The 26,686-nt window shown below is 44.8% G+C and overlaps 1 protein-coding gene across 5 annotated transcripts in view; it reads left to right on the plus strand.

Annotated features, from left to right (window-relative positions):
- LOC118214273 (nck-associated protein 5-like) overlaps positions 1–26,686 on the plus strand; it is a 195,553-nt gene that overhangs the window by 41,425 nt on the left and 127,442 nt on the right. For all 5 annotated transcript variants that reach the window (XR_004762603.1, XM_035394118.1, XM_035394117.1 and 2 more), the window contains one exon: positions 23,208–23,281. Coding sequence is in view for 4 of the 5 variants with exons in the window: in XM_035394118.1 (XP_035250009.1) it covers positions 23,208–23,281 (74 nt within the window). In the remaining variant the exon portion in view is untranslated. The remainder of the gene's footprint in view (positions 1–23,207; positions 23,282–26,686) is intronic.

Raw genomic sequence — 26,686 nt, forward strand, 5'->3', positions numbered from 1 at the left:
CTGTAACAAGCTTCAGATCTGAGACATTTAATTAAACTGTTGCCCATGGCTATTTGTATTGCATTAGATTGCATGTATGACTGTCAGTCTTTTTAATCCGGGGGGGGGGGGGGTATATTTGCATGCCGGGTGATCCAATGAGAAAATAAAAACCCTGTGAATGTGTTTGGCTGGAAAATCTAAGCAGCTCTAAATCAGACCTGTTGAGGCTACTGAAAATGATATGGGTTTGGTAAGAATGTCCATTTTTATCATGTTAATTAAGCATATATTTCCCTTCAGAAAACGGTGATTCATTTTCAAGCTCAGAGAAGACTTTGAAGGTTAATTTTGAGATCAACTGCCGATTATTGTGTTTAGAGACAAGTCCTAGGTGTACTTTAACAGGCTAAATCCCATTGAACCAGTGACCATTCTTGTTATTACAGCCATGCTCTCTGTTGGATAGAATAATGAATATTCTCTTAATACCCCTTCCTTAAATTTGCTTTGCCTCCTTGGCTTAAAATATAATACCAAATATATGGGCAAGTATATCTGTACCACTATATATGCATGAAACGCTGTCCAACCCACATCTGCATCGGAGGGAAAGGTATGAAAAGTTCAAATTTCCATTCAGCATAAATTGAACGGGAGATGATGGCTTTGCCTTTTTCCGACTGCCCCAGCCTTAGCCCTGACCCTCCCCCAGCCGTATTTCTGCATGCCACGAGAACAGATTGTGCAACTTGACATTCTTCCCTCTGTTGGCACATTGCAGGTTTTATTTGGGTCACGGCATTGTTCTCCGTAATAAGACATACCGGTCGGAACTCCGCCATCCATTAAGGCTATTAAGTTGCAATGCAGAACGCCCCTCTTTCAGAAAAAAAGCCAATGGTTTTTCTAAAGTGGCAATGCATTACCCATACGCTCTTTATCAGAGTGTAAATCAGGTTTATGGTCGTGTGCTTGTGGCAGTCAATGATTTCTTAAACCACTTGACGGGGCGCATAAGTGTTATGGGCGCGCTTTATCGGCGAGGGCGGGCGGGCGGACCCCCCTGCAGGTGAACGGGCTCGCATTCTGAGCGGGGGCCCGGGGGGCCGGGGGGCCGGGGGCCGGGGGGCTTCCCCTGACCTCCCCGCCATTGTGCGCAGGGCCCGGCGGTCAGCGGCGGCCTTTGTGCGCGGCGATGGCGGTCAGCGCTGGCCATTGTGCCGGGCGGTAGCGGTCAGCGGGCTGCCGCGCTGTGTCCACTCGCTCCATCTGGCTCAGCAGCTGGCCGGCACACGGCCGGGGCCTGGGGCTTTTTGGGAGCCGGTGGGTGGGTGAGTGTGCATGACTCCTCCAAAAAAACATGTCCTTTTTTTGCTGCCTTATGAATTTTCTTTCACCTAACTTTGACATTTTTTTAACGTTCAGTGTAAGTTATAATGGATAAAATGCTAAATTCTATGTCATGTAAAATAATGGTGTGCACTTTGTGGAAGTCTGAGCTAGAGATTAGCGCCGTGGTGACTGACCCTTGACCGCGCACGCGGTGCACGGTTCCGGTTCAACCGGTTGCCTTTTTTGCAAGCGAGGCCCACGCCCCCTTCATTAAAAAGTACCCGACATCCTGAAGTGTGAAGAAAGAACATAAAAGAGCTTTCAATCACGCGCCGCCGGTTACACGGAGCGTCGGCAGGTCACCGGAACGGCTGGGGGGCGGCCCCCGGGCTGGCCCAGAACAAACAAAAATATTGTGTGATATTTTGACTTTCTGACAGAGGCTTTGGATCAAAGGCAGAGCCTCACCTTGCATGTTAAGGACACCTGTTTCTGTTGGCAACAGCGAGGGTAAGCACGGCCCTTCGTTCCGCTGCCCTGCGCTGAAGGTGATTGGTCAGGACACCGGCAGTTTCCTGCCAGGTACTTGGCCTGATTTCTGTGGAGCCGGGGGCCGGGGGTGGCGTGTGAATGCGAAGGGCGTTTGGTTTCTGACCTTGTGGAGCGCTCTGTGAAAACAAGCGCCACGGTTAAAACAATACGGCTTCTCGCGGGCGCGGGCTGACCCCGGGTGTGCTGAGGCAGCCGAGCCAGCCTCCACCGGTGTGAGGGGACTGCTCGAGTTTAGTTCATCTGCCGTCTCTCTTCCAGTTGGCAGCCTCCCCCCCCCCCTCCCCCCCTTTATATCTCATGCCGACTCTGCATCCAGCTTTCAGAATTCCCAGACTGTTTTTTTTTTTAGTTTCTGAAGACTCGTTCGCCTTCCGGTGATGAAGAAGGCTGTCTGAAGGCTTCGTCTGGGCACTGACCAAATCCCGAGCTTGTGGTCTCGTCTTTTATTAAATTATTTTGCTCTTTTTGTTTTTTCTCTGTGTTTTTTTGCCAGTCTCATAGCTAATTTGCTCCCTTCCAGCTATTCTTTTCAATGTTTCTAAAAATAAGATTGGCCCGAGAAACTCTGTCTCAGGAGCACGAGCTCGCTAGCAGTTGCGCCTTAGCTGAAGGGAAGAGCATGTTGTCCGTATGAAACAGGCTCTACCCCTCTCCCCTGTGATTACTGGTCTTCATATCTGCCTCTCCCTACCCCTCCTCTCCATGTGTGAACTCCATTTCGCAAGATGCACACGGTGTCCTCCAGGTAATCCCGGGATATTGAAGATCAGTTTTCCGGGTGTGAATTCTATCCCGACTGTGGCGGCATTGACAGGATGAATGAGAAGCATGGAGAGAGGTGGTTATTTCCCCTCCCCTGCTCTGCTTGTACTGCTCCTATGGGCGGTAATAATGCACATTAACTTAAGCCAATGCATTGACTTTGTGAATGAAGCTCTGTGTGTGTGTGTGCGTGTGCGTGCGAAAATGGTGTTTTCAAAGTGACAGAAACAGGAGGCTGTCACTTTGAAAATGAATTCAGTAGCACTGAATATGCCGTGCTGTTGTGCTATGACAGTATGGTGTGTTAGTGTAATGTGTTTGCCTAGAGATTGTAAACTTTCTCAAAGCCTAGAGATATTTGGAAGCGTCTCTGTAAGGGCTTTGCATTATGAATAACCCACAATATGCTGTTTAATATTGAAGCTCTGTAGCACCAAATTCTTTTAAGCTGCTTGGAATGTGACAGACTAATATATTTCACTAAAAGGCGCATTTTTTCATTTCTGATTTCAAAGTAGAGGCCACATTCTGCAAACATTTATGGGAGCAGTAGATGGAACAAACAGTGCAATGAGCACTTTTGCTGATACATAGCACATGTGAATATATGGTGAGCATTTAAATAGCTGCATACATCCAGTTCATGCGAAGAAAAGTATTAAAAGTTCTATCATTGACAGTTTCAAATGTGTCATTTTACAGTGTTCATGCAAAATGTGTTTGCAGGGCATATTGACTTGGATTGTGAAGTTGTGAAGCAAAAGGAGGGGGTTACCCAGTGGTGTTACCATAGAGTTCCAAGTTACCGAGTTCTGCTGGGTTTCCCACAGTAGTAACCACAATAACCACACACTCTCAGTGTCACCCGACAAGGCATGCTGTATGGGCATACATTTAGATATACAGTACCATTTTAATGGTAAATGTAATATGTTTTAAGCAAAGCTAAATGTCAGTAATGTAATAAATGCGGGCTTTCTGTGTTGAGCTCGCCGGTTTTATTGCATGGACCGTGAAAGCAGTGTGAGGCAGTGGGGCAGACGTGGCTTTAGCCGATGATTACAGGACTGATCCTCCACAGAAGGGCCTGGGGGCTTTCCCATAAGGAGATGCATGCACCCTGCGCCCTTCGTTCAGCCCTCATCGTGGGACAGCCGCACGGATGTGAACAGGACAAACCTGCGTGTCGAGCTCCGCGCTCATGTGGGGTTATTGTTAAAACCTGCTGATGAAACCTCGCATGTGTCAAACATCCTTTTAAAAGCCAGGCATTCTCTTAGCTGTGAGCCAGCAGCCGTGCCTGAAACAGACTTCTGAACCCTGCTTGTTATGAGTGACTCATGTGGGGAAAAAGGCCAGCTTGCCGGAGTGCATGCAGTTCACATCTCTCTCTCTCTCTCTCTTTCTCTCTGTCCCCTCCCCACCCCCCACAAATTTTCATTAGCCTAGTGGCTCCTGACATCCATAATGTTTTTTTTTTGGAAATGCTGCTGATATAAATGCAGAGTGCTGTGTGCTCCACAGACGTGTGCTAATTCGCTCTGGATAAGAACGTCTGCTAAATGCCTGTAATGTAAAATAATGTAACGCTGCTTTCAGTTGCTTATTCCTCATAACCACGGCGGTGAAGCAGTCAGATGCGATTGTGGTGACCAGCCCCAGCAAAACCTTTCTGGCTACAAACCCGTTGTGCTCCCACGCACCCCAGTGTAGCCCCGCGACCTGCTGTGCCTTTCACTGGCGTGGCACAGGGCCAGCCTCTCTCTGCGCTAACCATATTAGCGGACAATGCCTGCGTGCAATCAGCGTTTCCCAACAGAAGCCTCAAAGCACTGGCGATTGTCAGGTCCTCTCAATGGCCCTGCTGTGACGTGACGAGTCTTTGTCTAACCTGGAGCAACTGAGCGCTAGCAGCATCCGCACTTCCGTCGACACTGTTGCGTGTGAATTGGCACGGTCATGCCTTTGGAGAAAATGTGGGCATTAAGAGTGAGCACCGACATCTGAAGCAGTCAGTGGGCACGTGAATGTTAAATGACACGGTCACTACGTTATGAAGCGGAGTTCGCCAGTACCCATGGAATTTCGTCTGAAATGTTGAGCGTATTTTCTACCGCGCAAAGCATCAGGACGGAGATGGCGTGTTCTGCCATCAGGGTTCCGCTAACCCCCAGCAGTTAATCGTCCCGTCAGATTTAGCGACTGGAACTCATTGCAGCTGCATGACTGAATTTCATTCGATGGCAGCCAACTGCTGTGGCGTGAGAGGTCAGATTACGATAAGAACCAATGGGGATTATGCTGAGAGTTCTCTGAAACCGTTTGATTGTATAATGGGCAAATCTGACACATTTTATGTAAACTGAATTATGAATCCATTTAAAATTACACACACAGTTAAGGCACATTATTTTCTATATTTTGAACTACTGTTATTATTGCAATATTGACTGTGAAGTGTGTCATTTGTGCTGTGTTGTTAGTGGTAAGTGGTAAGTTTTTTAAATATTTGTGGACTTACTGTCTTATTTCACTGATTTTTGACAGCATCACTTTCTGCTCTCTGCTGGTGCTCGTATATAAACTGGTTATTTGCTCTGGCGGTTGTTTCCCGCTGTTTCGTTGGAAGAAGCTTTGCACGTCAGTTAAAACATTCTGGCTGATCCAGGGTCAGCATATACTAAAGAACAAAGCTAATGTAAAAAGCAGGCTGATGCAGGTTCATCTTAGACAAAAGTATAAATATAATGTAACACGGCTTTGCAGTCAGAGGCACATGCTGATCTGCTCGGTTTGGATCCAGTAAGAGGTGTTCTGGTGGAAGTCTTTGTCTCTGTTTGTAGACCTGATCTGAGGATTAAACGGCTTTTATTCACGTGGAGTTAGCATCACGTGCCTTCAAACATTATTAGCCATTTTCATGCAAACAAGTAATGCATGCTGGGAATGCACCCATGCAGAATGTTGCATAGCCTGTGATTAGAGAAAATACCAAGATCCTTATCTTAAACACCAGCAGGGGTTCAGTTCTAGGTAATTTACAGACAAAGCCACCTCTAATTTCAGTTCAGGTTCAGTGCTTGAGTTTTGTATTCCACATTCCTGCCATTTATGATATTGTACTAATCACATTTGTATTTCAGATCAAACCAAATACACTGTGTATATTGCCAAATATATAAGCGGTTGCCATTTTAATATACAGTTCCAGCCCCAACCCATAGCGCTTGAGAAAGGGGCTGAAGTGCTGTGGTAGAGACTGTGATTAGATTTATCAAGGTCTAAATTGCTTGTTTGAACAGAAACCTGCCGGCTTGTAGCTTATTTGAACAGTGACCTGCTGGTCTGAAGCTCTCTAGGGCCTGAATTTTAAACCCTTCTAATAGAATACGGCTGTTGAGCTCCTGCTTCCAAGATTTTTAAAGCTTTTACACTTATTTCAGGTCACATTCTTACTTCATTCATTTTGTTCCATTTTTAACGGGATCTCGTTTAGGACTGGTTAATCTTCCAAGAGTCCTTACAATCATTAGAATAACATATTAAATGTTAAAATTATAATATCCTACTGTCTTACCTTCTCTTTGTCTCCCCCATCTCTGTATTTCTCTTCAACCCCCTCTCTCTGTTTGTCTCAAAGATTCAAGGATTCAGACTGGCTTTATTAACATGACTGGAGTTATTCAGTACTATTCCAGGGCATTAACATACACAACCAACGTTGCATCCATTTTGTGTTTCAATGTGAACTACAGACGTGTATTATGACAAAGAACAAAATCACGAATGAGCTCTGATTAAATACAAATATTTTTAATATGATAACATCTTTCTCTCGCAGACCCCAGCCGTCTCTGCATGGTGAACTAGATGAACTATTTGAATAAAGTTTTTTAGCACCACTGACCTACTTTGGTAGGGGCTGGACTGAAGACCCTGGACCACTCAGAGTTAAGAGAGCTTCATTGGTATAGAGTGCGGGAAGTCAGAAGGGCATTTAATTGGTCCAGGCTTAATGAGAATCGTGAGGAGTGATTTCATTGGTCCTGTCTGGTCTGCAGTAGGATAGCTCTTTTTAACATCGCAGAGTCGCATTTGACAAACGGACCTTTTCATGAGGTTTCCCAGAATGCTGTGCTCTATAAATAGCAGTTGGATGGGAGCGCATGGTCTGCTTTATATTTAGAAGCCGCGCCGGTGTTTTTGTTGGTCTGTGTTTGCGGCAGTGAGGTTATTGATGGTGTGTTTGTTGGAGGCGCGGTGATACCGCGCTCCTGCGCTCCTCAGAAAGGTCGAAGGGTCAGTGGGAGCTGTGCTCGTCGCCGTGGCTGCGGGTATTTCCTGTGCTCCTGTTCGGTCTGCTCAGTCTCTCGCCGAGGCTCATTTAGAGTGCGGAGTTCTAAGAATGCCCTCCCCTGACATTCTATCACTCTCTATTATTTTATTCACACATGACCTTCTGCAGCCAGCCTCTGCACCTGCAGCATATACCCCATATTTCTGTATTGGTATTCATATATTCATTGTGTGTTTTTTGTGTTATTTCTATCTACCCATTCCATAACATTTCATCTCTCATTCAATTCATTTTTTGATAAAAGTAGAAATATTTTGTTTATTTTATTTTTTGCATGACTCGTTTTTACTTAAAGCTTAGATTCCAACACGTAGATTTTATTCCTATGTGAAATCGAGTTCTACTGGCATGCAACAGTGCACTGTTGTTTTTCCTGACCCTACCTTCTGTTTATGCTTTAAATCATGAGAAATCCTCTAAGCCTAAGAAGTCTTTATTCCCCTGTGTTGTTTCTCATACAGGCTGCCAATGGCTGCATCCTAAGACCGGATGTTTATGTTTAATTATTAGAAAAGGAATTTTTAAAAATATATACATATACATATAACCTTTGTAGCTGGTACACCCTAACTTATGATTCATTCAGTAAGTGGAAAAATAATCCCCACAATAAAAACGGAGATGTATACACATCTGTACTTTTGGTGAGCGTTGGACTTTTGCAGTAACACAGCCACGACATCACTCTGAGTGAGGCGTGGGGGTCGGCTTCAGCCGGACCTGTCTGAACTGTAGGTGAAGCAAACGGAGCGTGAAACAGGCTCTGTCTTAGGAGACACTCAACACGGTCCGTCCGTCAGGAATTTCCCCCCCAGGCCATCCTGTTCATCCCGTAGCTTCCACGGCACAGCTGTGCGCTGGTTTCTTCCTGAAGCATTTCGTCTTTTTTACAGTGACAACCGGGATTAGCTCCAGGTGTTTATACCCTGTATGTTACTGGATGGCCAAACAGCCCAAAGGCACCACCACTGTAAATTGTGTATTAATAGTTAATGGATTGTGACTGTGAGCTGGAGTAGGTGTGTGAACAGTATGGTGGAGAGAGAGGATACGTAAGATTAAAGGTACATTCATATTGTATTTGAGTATTAATTTATCTTTCACCCACTAAGGAGTGGAGAAACTGGGTCTGTAACTGAAAGGCTGTAGGTTTATCTCTCAGGTGTGGCACAGCTATTGAACCTTTGAGGAAATACCTGCAGACCTACCGCATTTCCAACTGTAGGCATTGGTAATGTATAAACATTTGAAAGCTAATTTTATATGGAAGAATAAAAAATATATTTATTTATTTAGTTAAAATTTATCCTGCACCCTTTTTTATCAGTAGTGCCGTAGGTGAAAGCAATGTCAGATGCCAACAGATCTATCGATTTGCTGATTGACCTTTTGACGGCTGACGTGTGACGTGATGCACCGTTACCCCCGTGGCAGGCTGGCGTGAAAGCGCCAGTCACGCCTTTTCACCACGGGAACAACCAGCGCCGCTGGGGCATGAATCCCGTGTAGTTCCCCGTGCCGTGGTAACATCATGTGAACGCTTTCCAGAAAGGATGTAGGATGTTAGCACAGTCATCATCGCTGTGGGCCACCTCTGATAAAGGGGCTCCACTTAATAAGTAAATAAATAATGATGACGATAACACGTTATCATTGTTTTCTTACGAGGGATAGGTAAGTAAATAATGATAATGGTAATGTGTTATCGCTATTTTCAGAGCAAATAGCAGGTCCAGCTACAGGAAGTGCAGTCCTCCAGGTTTGAGATTTCCCATGATTTCACCCTCTGAGACCTGTGACTGAAAGAAAAAGCGAAAAAACTATTTCACAAAAAAGGAACAGAAAGGAAACAGATGTGAAAAGAAAAATAAAGGATTAGCAGCCGTTGATTTGGTTTATTGGCTGTCTGAAAACATACATTTTTTCATGCTCCTGACGTGTGATTTAAGATGTAATTTGCTTCCTTTACCTTAGTATTAAGAACGTGTTTATATGATGACATGTTTCCTGTGTTACTGCAGCAACAGCATAAAATGATTTAAATGATTTTTCATTTAAACACAGCCTATTTTTATAATTACTAGACGTGCAACTTTTGTCCAAGGTTTGTTTTAACTTGGTATATATGGTATGTTGTCAATTAATTATTGTAGTGTGTTCATTGACAACATAGCATATATACTAAGTTAAAAGGAACAAGGACACAAGTTGTAAATCCAGTTATAATAATGGACTGTTATAGCTCTTATAATAGATTGATGTGATATTTACTTAATTATTAGTCAGAAAATCCAAGCTTTGTGCGTCATCCATTTCAGTTTTGTTGGATTAGTTGCAGATTTTCTATGGATAGCTGTGTAAATTCAGGGATTCCCCATTGACAGATCAAAGCCTGTTTATCCCAAGACCAAGCGATTCTATTTGGATGTGTTGATGTCACCCGTCTAGCTCTTAATCGGAACCAGAGGTGGCATCCAGTACTTCAGACGGAGAACATCTGGAAGGTGTGGAAAATTGCATTGCTAAAAATAGACCTCCGTCTGTGGTTCTGATAAAAAGAAATCTATTTTAAGCAGTGGCCCAGAACTCTTGACCTGTTGACAACTAGACATGGTCATCTGAGTAGCTTTGTGTAGTTCTTACATTTATTATTCAAATCTACAGAGCTGTAAAAAAAGGACTTGCCTCCTTCCTGATCTCCTCTATTATTGCATGTTTTTCACACTGAATAGTTTCAGATCTTTGGAGAAAATGTAATATTAGACTGAGGGAAACAGAGTAAACACAAAACACATTAAAACAAAGGTTATCTTGAGGCAAAAGCAATTAACAAATGCATCTTAAATCAGTCTGACCTTTCGTTCTGTCCAGTGTAGGGAATCTGCTCAATTAAGTTACGAAAGAAGGTCTTGCACTGGAGTCTTTAAAAGCCTGCCCACTAGTTGAGAATGGTGTGGCTTTGAAACTGAGTGTTGAACATGGGTTTAAAGGCTTTACATAAAGTATGTCTCTTAGTTTTTACAGTCTGGCTCAATAAAACTGCTTTTGTTGCCTGTCTGTTGAATGAAAATATCATTCTACTCAAAGAAGGTTTGTGTTAGTGTGGTGCCGTGTGATCTAATGTCTTCCAGAGGGCCGCTAGATTTTTAGGCAGTCTGTCTGCCTGTCTGTCTGTCTGTCTGCATGCCTGCCTGTTTGACTGTCTGTCTGTCTGTCTGTCTGTCTGTCTGCCTGCCTGTCTGTCTGACTGTCTGTATGTCTGTTATTAAAACCCTGTCATTTCTGCTGACAGTGCTTTTTCTTCTCTTTTCCCCCCTGATTTCTTATGGATTATACAGCATTTTCACACAATGTATGATAAGCAGATGTACATATGCACATATTCACACAGTCAGAGGGACTGGTCCAATGGGCTCTTGTTGTCCATCTGTTAGGCTGCAGATTACATGTATTCCTCTGACTGGCGTCTGTGGGAATGGAACTTGTAGACTGCAGTATGAGAAGAAGCAGCGCTTGGCTTTACCTGCTTCAGAGGAGAACACGTGCTTGTCTGCATTCTCCTGGATTAAAAAAAAAATTTGCCTTCAATAGTAACGTGATGCCGTTACTATTAAGAAGCCTTGGAATGAAATCTGACTTTAGATTCTATAGACTGAGGGCATAATTAAACGGGCTGGGCAAACTAATTACCACCATGCCTTGTTCTTAACTTTGAATTTGTGCCAGCATTGCATTTTTTCTCAGTACTTTCTCTATGCCCAATCATTCAGTTCAGCGTATGCTGAAATGAACTCAAACGCTCAGGCAGTTATCACTCGGTGCTCAGGAAGAGGGCATCATGGGAGTGAAATGAAATCCCTCCCCTGCCAGGCCTCTGTGGCTTGTGATTAACGGGAGGAGTCGGTGTTAATTAAATCCCCCTAAGTAGAATAGCAGGTGATGGTTAAATTGATAGATGATTCCTTGTGGAGATCAAGGAGGAGGTTCTCAGCGGTACTCCATCATCCCTCAGCTGAATGCCTGTGCTTGGAACAGAACATGTGCTTTGTTTCAGTTCCTCGTGCTATCCGTCAAACAGCGTCACAGAAAATAACCACACTCTTTACGCTGTAACAAAATTAATTATTGGCCGGGCACGGCTCTTGGCTAGCCTATATTTCAGCGTTTTTTGTTAATGAAGGTATAAGGTTATTTTTGGGCCCTGGAATCCATTGGTCTTCACTGCATAATGCTCTATGCTGTGCTGAGGAACACTGAGCGGTTTGTCTGGCTGAGTGTTATGTAAAGTGATGTCAGCACAGTAGGCACGCACACAGGAAATTGGCACTTTGCAAGGCCCAGTTTAGGCCACTACTGGTTAGGCGGCCCGGTTGTACGTGCATGCAGAGTTTGGGTTGGGGATGCCGCTAAAGGCACGCGGGATGTAGGCTTCCTGCTGGTGTGAATGACTGTGTTCCTGGCGTTCACCGTCTGTGGGTCTGCGATTCGTGGACATTCATTTACGGAACCGCTGACTCCTGACTCACCATTGGTCATCATTGCCCGATGATGCATTTCAAACCCTGTGCTATATGTGGTTGTTCTGTGTCAGGAACATATTTCCCTCAGCCTTCAAGTCTTCAGTGTTGGAATAGTACACTGCAATGCAGAACTTGCACATTTTCCAGAACACGTCCTTGGAGAATGGTGAGAATTTGCTGTTCTGGCCTCCACAAAGATTAGCCTCCATCTCACCCCTGCACTGATGTGTGGGGACCAGGCTGTTCATTCATTCATTCATTCATTCATTCACTCTGCCTTCAAAATCTCATTCACTTTGAGCTCCTTTGACAAGTGCATTTATTTTAGTTTTGGGTGCACAAGCTCCCCCTTCCCCTCCCCCCAACAGAATACATTTTTGTAGGTCGCTGATTTTTGTAGGTTTGTTTGTTTGTTTAATGACGGGGTGGGGGTTTTCAGCAGGACTGCCAGCCCTCTCCATAATGACTTGCATTAGGATAACTGACAATCAAATGTGCATCCTTACTTCTGTATGCAACACGACTATTTGGCTCAGAGGGAAAGGGATGCACTGTGGAAATGCTGATTTTATTCCAAATACATTATTTATTATCTAAACATGTACCGATTGAAGGGCCTGCAGGCATAGTGTTCAGAATTACAAGGCTTAGATTAGCACATGCCTGCCTTCTATACAAAGATACCATTTGTCATGTTTATATGACACGGCACATTAAAAATGTCACGGTAATGTGATTTCTACTAATGGCGTCCTCGGCTGCATCCCGGCTCGGGGAAAGCATTAAGCGATTGCTGTATGGATAAGAACACCACCGCAGACAGATCGGCACAGAGGTCATGAGCCACAAGCAACTGCACGTCTCCGGTCTACCCATTTCATATTTCAGGAACAGCTTCAGCAAACCCTCACCGTTGTTGAGGGGACATGTTCTGGTTAGCCTTGTCGCGCCGCTTGAAAAGAATTGGAATTGGCGCTTATCGCGAATTGGTGAGAACATGTAAACTATTGGGGGGGAGGGCCTACGCTCGTCCTCTCGCTCCATTACTCCTCCCCCTGTGGTTCAGTGCCCTTCCCAGCCCTAGCCCGCGGGACACTGTCCGCACCAAAGCGGACTGAGGATCCCGTTTGAACCTCTGTGCATTTTTCTGGAAGAATGCAGCGTCTACCTCCACATCTGCTGTGCACATGGCTCGGCCGAAAGGACAGTCGAGTCAATAAATCACCCAACAGATTAAACACTGAACAACAGTAATAAACCTGTAACTGGCCTGAAGACATACAGAAATGTTGGAAAGCCTCCTGACTCGCCCCCCCCCCCCGCCCTCCTTACCGATCCCCCCACCCCTTGGAAAAAAAGTGAAAATATGCACCTTGGGGGTCACGAGATTGCCACGGAAAGCCAAAGCAGTATTTTACTGCTCCGACCCATTGCCGCGACCGTATTCTCCTCCCAACACTTCACCGTAATTTGACACGAGAAATTTTCGAATTTGGTCGGACACGGCCGTGCTTTACTGTCTTCTGGCCTGTTGCCCCTGTAATAAAACACCTCACTTTAACTCTGCGCGACTGCTGGGGAATTTCGGTCTTGGGTGGGAACATAAATATCTTCCTAAGCCAGCCCCCCCCCCCCCCCCCCCCCGCCCCCTCCCCCTCCAGCCTACTTACACACCATCAGCATAATTCATTCCGCAAGCACGTGAAATCCAACGTATCGGGGAAAAAAAACCAAAAAACTCCTGCTGACATGGTGCAGGTGTGTGAGTCGGCCTGATTTGCAGCCCAACGAAAAGCAAAAACTTTCTTAGAAGTATGCGATAGACCCCTGGACAGAGTGATGGTGTTGTGTTTTAAAGGAGTCTCCCTGGAGCTGTTTTTTATGAAAAAATATCGGGCGCATACCTCACAGTTTTCTTTTAACACGTGTGCATAATCATCACCAGAAATAGACTCAATGTTTTCTGTTCAGTGCGTGCAATACATTTTTATATTTGAAAACAAGCACCAGGGAGAGTGTAGTCAGTCCAAAACAAATCAATACACCATTGTTACATCCAACAAAATACAATTCCAGGGATTTTGTCTTTTTTTTTTTTTTTTTTTTTGATTAAACAACCCCAGGTGCCTTTTAAATCGCTGCACAGAATACCCACTGAAAGTCTTGATCCATGAGGTGAATGTGCCTATTTTCTATGGGAGCGCGAGAGGAAGTCCAGCAGATTATTGCAGCGGTTATTAATATTTTCGAATGGGGCGCCACATGGCTACATTAGGTGTGGCGTCTGCCTGTCAAAGCCTGAGTAAACAGAAGCTGAGATTCCCTCCAATGAATGAACATCTGTTTAGTGTCAGTGCTCTCCAGAAGGACTCCACTTCCTTTCGTTCCCTCCATCCCTCCTTCCCTCCCCCTCTCTCTTCCTCTTCCCAAGATGGACAAGGAGTCATTGATGTAGTGCTAATCCAGAGGTCAAGGACAATGTACAGACCGGGACTTGATCATCGTTCTTCTGAACTGAATGAGCCAATATCTTAAGAATAAAATGGGAGTAATGCATAGGTGGTATGTGATGGTTGTGGGGGGGGTCTTGTTTGGGTCTTGCTCTTGGGAGCGTTAGGCCGTGTGCAGGGCTGCAAATTTTATTTTGTGTTTCCTTCTTGTATTCTTGTCCTTGCGTACTTGTGCATTTCTGACAGCTGTTGAATATTTGAAAATGTACATCATTTTGAAGAGAGGCTCATTTGTTCTTTGTCCTGGAGCAGACGATCATGTCCTTTTGGTGCATTTCTGTTTCCAAGGCCCCTCCCATTGTGGTGAACACACCTGGTCTGGTATTAGTCCCCTGCCAGTCACAATGTTTGCTGGCTCTGGCCAATGCTGCACCAGAATACCTGAACTGGGCCTTTTCATCGAACCCTGGTTTTACTTGTTTGGAATCGAACAGGTAGGGGATTAATGGCAGGAAACCCTGTTGGAGAGGGTTTTGGTTACTTTGTTTCTTTTCTTTGGCTGAACACGCCACCCTTAACTGTTTTCACTGAGGATTTAAACGGACTGCTTCACATGCTTTTTGACAAAACACACACACGTACGTCAGAATCCCAGCCGCGAGGTCCGGGCTTACGGTCGGAGGAAAACCGTGCAAATTAAAACGGCGGACCCATCGCACGTTTATTTTACTTCAGATTAATCGCTGCGTTCCCCAACAGCCTCGCCTCTGTTTCTCGCGGGGCTGAATGCTCGCGCTGTGAGACGCTCCATGTTTTGATGGATCATCCGGAGGATCGCGGACGCGAGCGGCGCTCCGCGCCATCGTACAGCCAGGCTCGGTTAGGGCGGATAACCGGGCCAGACAGAAACCGAATCAGGCCGGCAGACAGGCCTCCTTTTGTGCCGCCGGCGGCGCGTATTCAGGAACGAGCCCCGTTCGTCCGAGGTGCGCGAGGGCAAGAAAACACACCGGAGACGCGCTTGTTTGTTTGTTTTTTCCTCCTCTCGTTTCCCAGCCGGTGTTCTCGGGGGACTGGGGGAGAGCCGGGAGCTAGCCTAATGTTTCCCATCTTTGTACAGCTGAGTGAGAGGCATGCATATATTAACCAGAGGCGGGTGTAGGCGTGACGAGGATGGTAACCTACAGTACACACTTTGTATGAGAGCCCATTGGTTGGTGGGGGGAGTATTCATGCAGGACACAGTATCTGTCTGTCACTTTCGCAAATACTGTAAGGGTTTCGATTAAAGCTTTTTGTCATAAAGAGATATTGTTGTTTTCTTAACATTCATTGCAAATCACTTTTTTATATTGAGTTTTGGTGTGCTTGACTAGAAAGCAAATGGGGTTTGGGTTGGGAGTTAGAGTGCACTAATTAAGCGCACTGTGGTAGCCTCGCTACTTAACATACCCAAACAGTCTAGTCACAGATGGCCGTTTCCTACCATTTTCTTTTGCATCAGGCTTCAAACAAATTAAATGTGCTAATAATAAAATAAATGTACAAATGTCCCAATTTTCTGTTCTGTCTCAACAGATTTAACGTTTAATGATGAATTGCAGGCATGTGGAGAAAGAGCATGAAAAAAATAATTATACCCCCCTCCTGCTCGGTATGTAGCCCAAGGTTATCTGAAGATATTAGCAGGTATCTGTGTGCTGATGAGTAACCCTGCCATAGCACAGGCTTACTAGTCTAAAAAGAGGTTACAATAATGTCACTGAACACAGAAACTTGCTATTGCCTGGAGCCAATCAAAGCCTTTTTCTGTTGATAGCAGGGTGTTTTGATTGGTTTAAACAAGGTCATGCTTGACAGTACAGGCCTGTCTGTTGTGAGGGTTAGTGGAGTCTATCTCTGGCAGCTGTAGAGATGCAGCCTACCCTGAGAACGGAGGCAATCAGTGAGCCGGTACAGCAGGCTTATGCATGGCATGGAGACCTGGGTCATGTCATGTGCCTAGTCCCTTGTAATTGTCATAGCAACGCTCCCCCCCCCCCCCCCCCCACACACACACACACAAACTCAGATATGAAAGGAAAAAGTGTCCAGCTTGGTGTGGTGATTTGAATGTCATCCGGGGCGATGTTGGATATAGATATGAGAGGTAGATGGGGTGGAGGGGGTAAGCAGAGGGGGTGGCTGTTTGCAGTTAGGAAAAGGAAGCAGAGCTAAAGGTGATGTGTGCTGTGCTGGAGAAATCTGATTAAAAAGGTCTGCTTAGATCAGGAACTGGAGGCCTGACCGCTCTCCAGCAAGACTGAACTGAAATGACCCAGGCGGGATCCCCATGGCCAATGACATGTGTGAACCTCCATGAGAAAGTACAGCTCAGTTACTGAGGACTGTCCTCGCCCCCCCCTTCCCCAACAATGCTGTCCTCACAGCTCGCCCCCTCAACCCCACAGACACAACCCCCTCCGCTCCACCCCGCAACGCTGTCCTCACTGCCCCCTAACTCCCCTGCAATGCTGAACTAACTCCACAAGCAGTGAGGTCAGCCCCCTCTGGCTCATTGTGAAGTTCAACCACAGACACAGGCCTTGATTCAGTCAACATGCGCCTCTAACATTGCCTTACAAATACATGCTTTTACTTCACGGTTTGCCAAGCTAATTTTGTTTTTGTTGAATTCTGCCAAATTATGTTTATGAACAAAGAAACAAGCGCTTGCATTTAGTTGAAGACAAATGTTGATTGAATCCAAGCCATGTAGTTGGAGCCGTGGGGTGGAGGGGGAGGCTGGGTGAGGAAGTCATAACCTGGTTTGTGGTAACTTTTGCTCCCAGAACACAGTGGGCCCCTTTCATTACGTTAGGTTACATTCGTTTAGAAGACACTCTTATCAAGAGCTGCTTTCCAGCCAGTTGTCCTCCATGCCTGCACCCACAACTTGACACTAACCTTCATATTCTTGCTACTTATCTATTTGAATAGACATGCTTACTCAGTGTTCATGTTTCAGTAAAATTTTTGGGGGAGGTCAGTGGTCTCCATTTAGCCCCTCCCCTCCTTACTCCTGCTCTGCCATGTATCTGCTTCTGTCCTTACTGTAAGTCCTGAGATACAGAATGGTAGCTGTATGGAAACAGGTCTGTTAAATGGTCCAATGTGTGAGCAGTTTATTTGCATGTGCCTTACCGTGATGCATTTAACATGGTTTCAAGCAGATGTTTTTCAGTGTATTTAGCGGGCTTGCCCTGTCAGTTACTGTCAGTTACACTTGTGACAGACATCATGCTATGTGGAAAATGAACACTGCTGCACAGAACCATACATTTTAAGGATTCCCAATGATGCTCTCCTAACACCCCCTCCTCCCCAAACTGACTCTCTGCTACAAAAAACCCCAGTCCCCTGAGTGGTTTTAATGATCCAAAGGAATAATTCAGAGCAGAAACCAAAATTCAAGGTATTTCCCAAAAGGTTAAAACGACTTTGTGTCTCTTTTCACATTCGCATTAGGCCACGCCCACATGCTGTTTGTGGGGGGTGATGTGTTCTGTAATGTCTAAGCCTTGGATCTGTCATTTTCCCGACACCACGGAAACTGAGACCCTCTTGGGAAAAGTGCGTTTTTCATACACATCGTTAAAAAAACTCCAAAAACTATGAATACGCACCCCTGCCACCCTTAGGAGTTGTCTTAACAGCCTTAAATCTAAGCTTTGCTTTCTGATCCCAAAGGCACCCATTTCATAAAGATTTCCCCAAATCCATCCATAAATCTGTCACTCATTCTGTTCACCACCTGACAGACAGACAGACAGACAGACGCTCAGTGGAGAGCACGTTAGAGGTCTGCTCTGTGGAGGAGTGAAAACAAAGTGAAAACACAAGGCAATGTTTAGTGGCATGCTTGGCATAGCACACAAGGGTTAGCTACTAAATCTATTCTGTGAGGACCCCCTCATTACCTTTTACAACCGACACGCTACATTTCTCAAATTCCTTTGTGCGTATGCAATACATTTTTTAAAAAGACAGTATGGTTGTAAGGGAACCAAGCACACGACAGCATCTGAGCTCTTCTCTCAGCAGGATGTAACTATTTGAGCTACGGTGTGCACTGTGCATCATGAAAGTTGGCTAACCTTTTTGTACAGAACTAATTGCGATGCTGTACTGGTGGAAGAGGTCAGATGGCTTGAAATGAATCACATTCATGTCCCTGAGCAACAGTCTTGCTATCCAGTAGATTTATATTTTCCTATTGTTTTAGAATGCATTCTGTGTATTTGCTCTCTCAAGTGATATTTTCTAAGTCTCACCCTCTATTAACGTAAACTAAATGATATATTTCAGTATCTCTCTCCTAAATAAAACTGGTCTCCCTACCAAAATAACATAAATTCTACTTTCCTCTTACTGCCTGCTATATAATGTGCTGTAAGAAATTCTTATCCCCTACTAAAATTTTCTCGACTGAGTTATGTGATGTATATTATTACTAAATAATTGGTTTCTGCCTAGTTTCTGTATAAAGTTAAACATATCTTGTTCCTTTAGTATTGTGATTTGATTCAAACTTTATATAAATTATAAACACATACGCATGATCAGCGTACATATGAAATACCATTTTATACCATAAAGGATGCCGCTCACAGGTTTATTTCAGAACTATTGCGCTGTACTATTCACATTTTCCCATTGGTTCAGACAAAAGGTTTGCTAAATTCATTCATCTTTCCATTGTCTTCGGAGCGCGGCGATTATGCAGATTCTTATCGTGCGTGTATTAATCAGACGCCACAGTGGAAGCTCAGAGACTGCGGGATTGCGGGAGTGCGGTGTCTGAAACGTGGGTTTACTGCAGGCCCGTGTTGACGCTTTGATTTTTCAGGGAGCCGGGGTGAACTATCAGACAAAGGAGAGTTTCTTCTTTGTTTGCGGACCTGCATCAGGGGAATTCGCGCGCGGAGATGGAAACTTGGCTCAGAACAGCTTTTACATTAAAGTGCCCTACAGTCAAAGGGAAAAAAAGGAAATGTGTTGTTCTCTTTCTCTCGCAGACTGACATATTGATTGCAGTTGGTCTTGCATGTGGAAAATGGAGTCTTGGCCACTTTCCTCACGCCTTAATGGTCACCTAACGTGCGGTGCTGGCCACGTCTACCCCCCTTCACCCCCCCTTGGTACTCGGTCACCACTTTGTGTGACTGTTCCAAAGGAACATACCTATTAAGGGTTGGCTCGTGCTATTCTAAAGCAAAGGGGAATTTCATTGTTCAATGGAGCAAGTTTGAATGATGACAAATCCTTACAGTTGGTTGAGACAAAAGCATAAAACTGTACAAATGATTATTTCCCTTTACCTTATTATTCTAGAGGTCTCAGGATGTGGATACAGTCTCAAAAGTATTCTTTTATAGAACCAACTAAATTTATATATTGAATTATATGTAACTATAATGCAATTCTGTTACTTTTTTATCCAATCCTAATTGTTTTCAGGGGTAAGATGTCCTGCAGGCTTGCAGGCCTCTTCTAAACTTTTTGTTTTTGTTCTTTCTTTTACAAAGAATGTTTCTTTCAAGTATTGAGATGACAGCCGAACACATTGTCTCTAACCCTTAGGTCAGGGCTAGTACTGTCTGTTTAGACATACTATTTTGTATGCATCTGCAAAACGTCCAGCTCTAATAACCCTAAGATGTTTGAGGAACCTGAAAGGCTATCTTTTCATGGTCATGAACAGGTCAGTGAGTTCGTTTTCTTGGCTGAGCTATCGATCGCTGTTCGGTGCTGTACACTGAGATTTGGCAACCTTTCCGCACCCTTAATGGTCACCCGGCATGCCTTTGCCTGGCACCCCAGCGGGTGCCCTGGGCCCATCGCCATGCTCAGGTGGCACAAGGGGTGATTCTGGGTGGGTGGGCTTGGAGCAGCGGTTAAATGGGCTAATTGGCTGAGCATCAACAGCGGGATAAATGCACCGCCCCAAATCTGGGGGTGTGGTCTTCGTGTAGGACATGGTCCAGAGGCGAAGAAGGGGGAGGGGGTTATTCACACTGCCTGTAGAAGGCATGAATCAAAATGCATATTGCATGTTCGGCAAGCGCTGATGTGCCATGGCCTTTCCTCTGTCAGAACGGGCTGTGATTGTGTGCTGTAAACATTACATTACCGGTACTTAACAGACTTATCCAGAGTGACTGCACAACTCTTGTATTTTTCCATAGTATGCAAATGGCTATTTAGTATACTGAAGCAATTTAGGTTTAGTACCTTGCTCAAGGATAAAAGGGCAGTGTCCTGCCTGGGAATTGAACCTGCAGCCTTTAGGTTATGAGTCCAGTTCTTTACGCAGTATACTACACCACAGCTGTTACTAATGGGTAAGGAACTGGGTTTGGATGCAGGTTCTACTGTGTATTCAGTACTTGATACATAAGCTACCGTAGATAGGCTAATTACAATAAATGTATATTTGTTAACGAGTGGTTGATTTCCTGTTATTGATTTAATCTTTTCATCTGTGTCACTCCGCCAAGTCCCTTTTTCGTCCTTTCTCTATGGAGGGTTTTTACTCACCTCATTCATTTGATTCTCTGAAAACCCTGACCGTCTCCACCACCCCCTTATGTTTTGACATTTCATTTATTTGTTTACTCCAGAAATGTCACCGCTGGCAGTGTGAAGGGATGACCCCGGGGGCGGGGGTCTGAGCCGGTGCATCCCTGTCACTCTTTGTCTTCCTTGCTGCCACTGCCGCTTTCCTTGAGAGAGAAAATTGGTCTGGATTGTCAGGACATGGCACTACCTTGTGAAATGACATTTGTTCAAGAAAAAAAGTCTGCTCAGCCCTGCCCTCTTCACCCAATAAATGCATAAATACATTTTTATTTTATTTCTACAGGTTTTTTTTGCCACATGTTTCTTCTTTGGACAGAAGAACAAACAGTCAAAAGAAACCCTGATGATACTTGATACTAAGCACAAATTATTATTTCTAGGGTATCAGGTTGTCTGTAATGGCTTTTTGTCCCCTATTACCTTGGCTGTGTTGGATGTACAGTGGCAAATATGCATTTGGGATAAAAGCTGTATCTCTCAGTGAAAATAAGATGGAGAAGTACTGCGAGGCTCTTGTGATTTGAATAGCTCTGCCCGGTCGCAGACACGTCGGCGGGAATCGGGGAGCCGGGCCGGCGCTTGCTCGTTTCGCGTGCCCCGCCGTCTCCGCGCTCTATAAATATCCCGCGAGGTCTCTGTCGTCTCCTGTCAGCCGCACACTCCGAGTCACTCTTGTAATGCGCCTTTTCTGTTCCCCCCCCCCTTGAGTGATTTCTCTGATCTGCGGTTGCAAAGAGGGAGCTTACTGGCTCTAACAGCAGTTAGTGGGGGCTCCTCAGCCGCCTCCTCGCTTTTTAGTGTTCAAAGTGCGCCTTGTTACAGCTTCACCAATGAGACGCCGAGCCGAAATTCCGTTTATCGTATTACGCGAGGCGCGACGAACTAGGCGGCGTGCGAGTATCGCATGTGCAAACGTCCCTGCAGATTTAAACGCTGTGAAATCCCAGGGAGGACAAGATTTCTATCCGGTGGAAGAAGATAAGCAAGCAAAGCACGCATCATTACCATCCCCTTTAACCGAAAATTTGTTGTAGCTTGCATTTTTCTCCGTGAAGTCACATACATAAATATACGTCTGGCGACATTACAGACGCTCCACAGGAGATGAAATATTCAAATACACAAGTGTTTTCTCTGAATGTATTCTTGGCAGTTGTATGAAATCCAGACACCATGATGCAAGATTTGGCTGCTTTCGCACAGAAGGGCAAGAAATGTGTTTTTGTTTAAGACCGTGATGCATCATCAGCTAAAACATATTTGTGTTAAAAGCCTCAATTGCTGGTGTATGGATTTCATAGGTCTTTATTAATCCAGTCACAATAATATAGCCTCTGGGAATGAGGAACTGGGATATGATGAGCGGCTCATTTCTCTGTACATTAAACTATACCTGTGCAGGACAAAACAAATTGGCATGTGGCATTCATGGACTTGACATATACAATGTGCTAAATGCGACTTGGTAAACATGATGCCAGTCCGGTCTGTCATCAGTCTTCATCGACCAAGAAAGGGCCTGTCAGTTGTTTGCATCCGACCGTTTGTTTGTATTCGCCCGTTTGTTTGCATTCGGCTGTTTGTTTCCATTCAGCTATTTTCTTGCATTCGGCCATTTGTTTGCATTTGCCGTTTGTTTGCATTAGTCTGTTTGTTTGCTTTCAGCGGACGTTCGCCTGCCCAAAAGACCGCCCACGCATCTCCCGTTGTTGTCTGGAAGCAGCCAGAGTAACAGCTGCTGGAATGAAATATTTAATTGTTTTCCCCGTGTCGTCGCAGGGGCGAACCGTTACAGAGCGAGTCATTAGGCAGACAGGGCAACCCGAATAAGCGGAGCATCTGTTTGGCTTCCTGGCTCTCCGAGTCCATTCGTTTCATCTTCTGCAGCAGCGCAGTGGGAGAGGGAGACTGTGTTCCCTCTCTGTGCGGAACAGCCCGGAACAGCTGGCCCCTGCTTGGCAACCTACGGGTGCCTTCGGCCTTCTTTCCACACCGCTTTCCAATGGAAAGAGAAATCTCGCTTAATTCATCTCATCCTTGTAGGAAGCACGCTAACTACATGCTTAAGCACTCTGTGCACTTGGTAGCCTTGTTTTAAGGAAATAAAGTTTAACCAATAAAATGCCGCAAATATGCTCAAACGATGAATAAAGAAGTGAAGAACTGTTTCTCACTCGTGTTTTCATGTCCGCACTTATTTTCAGATTGCCTCTGTTGGGGGTCCGCGGTCCCGCACCAGAAAAATCATTCCAGCGTGCTGTTTTCTTTTTTTTAAAGTCTCTGTAAATTATTAGCTAAACAACCTTGAGCCACAAGGTTGGTTGGGCAAATCTAGCCTTAATTGCGACAAGCAATTGGTCAGGACTGAGCATAAATCACAGCATTGAGGCTCTCAGGTCTTAGTGCGCCCCACTGGCTTTCCATCACTGTAAATCTAGGCAGGCAGAGAAGGCGAGGCTCTCTAAGCCCGGCTCATAAGCCTGAGTGAGTTTCCTGCACAACCATCGCCCCTCTGCAGAGAGGAAAAGTGCGATGCTAAGTGGAAAATCAGTTGTATGATTAATACATGTTATTGAAATCTGCTAATGATAGTGCTTCTGTGTTTTTTTTGTTTTTTTTCCTTCTCTGCAGGAGTATATGGATTCTAATAAATGCATCGAGGAGTTGCTCAAACAGCTGGAGGAGGAAAGACGTAACGTTCGAAGGCAAGTGGCAGCTCTCGAGCGGGTTTACTGCATGGCTGGTTTTTTGTTACAAGGAAGTGGAATTCATTTTGGGACAAAAGCATGCCAAGAGACGGCAGTTCACTTCTTGACTCAGAAATTAAAGCAAATCCCAGATTTATAGATTCTTGTTCACCAATTTTGTGCCTGAGATTAAAATCCATTGGTGAATAATTTAGTTTGTTTTGGTTTTGTTCATTTGGTTTCTTGCGCAAGCTAAGAAACCATGAATTAAGACATGTATATAGTGGACTTTTTAGTATCAGACTCTTCTGTAGCTTTTGATATAGTAAGAGGGTCAGGAAATAATAAATGGGAATGAGGACATATGTATGGTATCTGGTGTGAGTACAGTTTACTGGGCAGGGAGACAATGAAAAATATTTGGCAAAGAATTGTATTGTGACCAGAAATTTTACCACTGGGGAATTTCTCATGGAACTTTCTCCATTTGAAAAGATAAAATAGAAAGGGACAAAAGTCCAGGGTGGAGATTGCCCTGATGAGAGATTCATGACCCTGGCCCGTAGTGAATCCGATGCTCTCTCAAACCATAAAGCGCTGCATTGTCCTGGGGAAGGAGGCCATTTTTTAAACTTCACCCCCATTATATCTGAGTTTACATTTCAATGGGGCTGTGGTCCCTCCATCCACGGCCAATTTTCCCCCTCAGTGGACAGTGAGGCCCGAGAGTGAGAGTCTGCGTATGTGTGTGTGTGTGTGTGTGTGTGTGTGTGTGTTTGCATATGTGTGTACCTGTGTGTGTGCGTGTATTTGCATGTTTGTGTGTGTGTGTGTGTGTGCGTAATTGTGTGTGTGTCTGTGTGTCTGTGAGTGTGTGTAAAGGCACACAAAGGTAGGTGTGCTGGCAGAGCCGGGAAGTGGCATGTAAGAGTGCTGCCGTCTCTCTTCCCTTGTCCCATGGAAAAGCCCTTTCCTCTCCCACACCCAGAGTGACCCTGCAGCCCCGCGGTGCCCGCCCTGCCCCCCACGCTGTGAGCAGGACCTCATCCACATCTCGGGCTGCCGTTTGCAAACCATGAACTTGCACGCTCCCAGAGAGGCTTAGAGTGGTTGCAGTAGCCTTTGGCTCACTTAGCAGCTTATCTTAAATGTTGGAGGAATAGTTAACTTTCAGAATGTGTTTGATATTTGTCAAAACAGTCGACATTCGTTAGACAGCGCATTCAGTTTTCATCACTTTCAGAACCGAGATTTATGCAGATATTTAGAAAAATAAACATTCAAGCACACATCACACAAGTAAGGACTGAATTTTTACTGTAAATATCTGCAGTGTATTTTGTCATGTACAACTATGTGTTTGTCACTACACTATGATTCACTTGAAGCTTCCATTATTTTTATTATTTTGAAGTTATATAAATCCAGCACCAAATAAAACAGTTTTATTTCAATGTAAGGATGGGGATAGAGATCTAACACAATCTTATTGCAGTGTTTTGTTTGAAACTGATAGGAAAGGTTTTTTTATTTTATTTTATTTATTTTCTATCGATTCACTGGAAATCAAGTGGGAAGGCAAAGCAATTGCTAAAGTGCTGTAAAAATCCGAAGTGTTTGATTAGAACAGTGGCTGTCCGGCGGTCAGTGACTGTGACGGTCTATTAGGAGAGTGGCAGGGAAATCGGGACTGTGTGGCTTTTCACCCCAATAATGAACCCAGGGACGCTGTACATTAAGGAATTTTATTCATTGTCACTCTGTAGCCCACTCTTACTGAAATAACCTTGCATATCTGGAATTCCTGGAGCTGATTTTGGTATTATTCAGGGTCAGCTTGTCTGCGCTCTCAAAGGCTTCTTAACCTTGTCCCAGAGGTCTGTTCCCTAGCGTTAGAGAGGACGGTGAGGGAGCCTCAGCATATCTGTGCTGTGGAATGTGCGCTGGTCCCGCCTCTGCCCTTCAGAGAGCTGATAACCAGCCCGGCTGCCAGGGACCAATGACAGCAGCCACAGCAATGCTGCACTAAAGACATAATTACATTATTAACCCGTACGATGTCATAGAAAAAGTATGACTTTTACAGTGTGTGCATGTGTGTGCGCTCAACCCTCATATGAACACTGTGAAATAATAGCCCAATTGTTAGACCATATTTTGTGCTAATGTATTTATTATTATTTTTGTCAGCAGCATATACAGTACATGGGCACTATGGTATTCAGGTGATATTTCATTTATGGTTTTGCTGATCTATGTGTGTGTGTGTGTGTGTGTGTGTGTGTGTTTGGGTGCCTATCTAACAGATCACATTCAGTGCACTCTCAGCCTGCAGTGGGACAGATGTTCTCATAGATCATATCAGGGGTGGCTATCGCTGTTTGGTTGCTGTGGTGATTGGAGACCACCTCAGTCTCTCCCCGCTGGGGTCGCTCGATTCCACACCTGACAATGACAGATTACCCCCCAAATGTACTTTTGTCTGGCTCAGGATGTGATGAAGCCCTTTTCTCAGGCGTATGGAGAGACGCCTCTGAGGTCCTCGCTCACAGGGGATTAGTGCCTTCCTCCAGGGATGTGAAACACATCTGAAATGAAGCGATGCACTCCATCATAATGAGAAAGGGAAACACTCACACACGCACGCATACACGCACGCACACACCCATATAAGATGCAATATGCAATAAGTTCTTTAATTTAGACACATGTCTAATAATAATCATTTAAAATGGGGTTAAAAGCAAAGCCCAAGATTTCTAAATTTTAAAGTATATGTCTAATCTATGCAGTTCTTCATTTTGGGAACAAAACCGTTTAATTTTTGAATGAAAATTCAATGTAAGATTATTTTATAGCACATATGGAATGTACAGTAATGTCTTCTGAACAATCAGAGCCTAGCACTGAATTATGAAATTGAATAGGCAAGATTAATTTTATACAAGTAGCACGAAAGACAATAGCAAATGAGCTCATGAATCAAACTCGAACTTGAACTAGCACAAAAGGGTAAACTGTCACAAAGACGTTGACCTCTGTTTTCTTCTGCCTTTTGTGGAGCGTTTAATGAAAACTCTAATTCTGTGTGAAGATGATGAGCTACTGGGTTGGTACCACACCTCTACCTCTTCCAATGGTCTTTCTTCAAACAGCCAATCAAAATGTAGGATTGAGCCCTGTTTTTGAGTCAGAGCCCGGCCTTAGATCCTGGGTGCGATGCTGCTTTCTGACAGCTCACCTGGAGACTAATCCCATAACACAGTGGTACTGCTGGCCCAAACGCAGCTGTGCTCTGGGCCTTGGTGCCAGCCTATTAGCAGCTAACATTCACCTCACAGGTCATTGTGCTGACAGTCTGGAATTGCAACGTTTACTGCTGTGATACACTTGCAATGAGTCTAAGCGGGGGGGGGGGGGGGG

Source organism: Anguilla anguilla, chromosome 15, assembly GCF_013347855.1.
Source record: "Anguilla anguilla isolate fAngAng1 chromosome 15, fAngAng1.pri, whole genome shotgun sequence".
NCBI classification, from domain to species: Eukaryota; Metazoa; Chordata; class Actinopteri; order Anguilliformes; family Anguillidae; genus Anguilla; species Anguilla anguilla.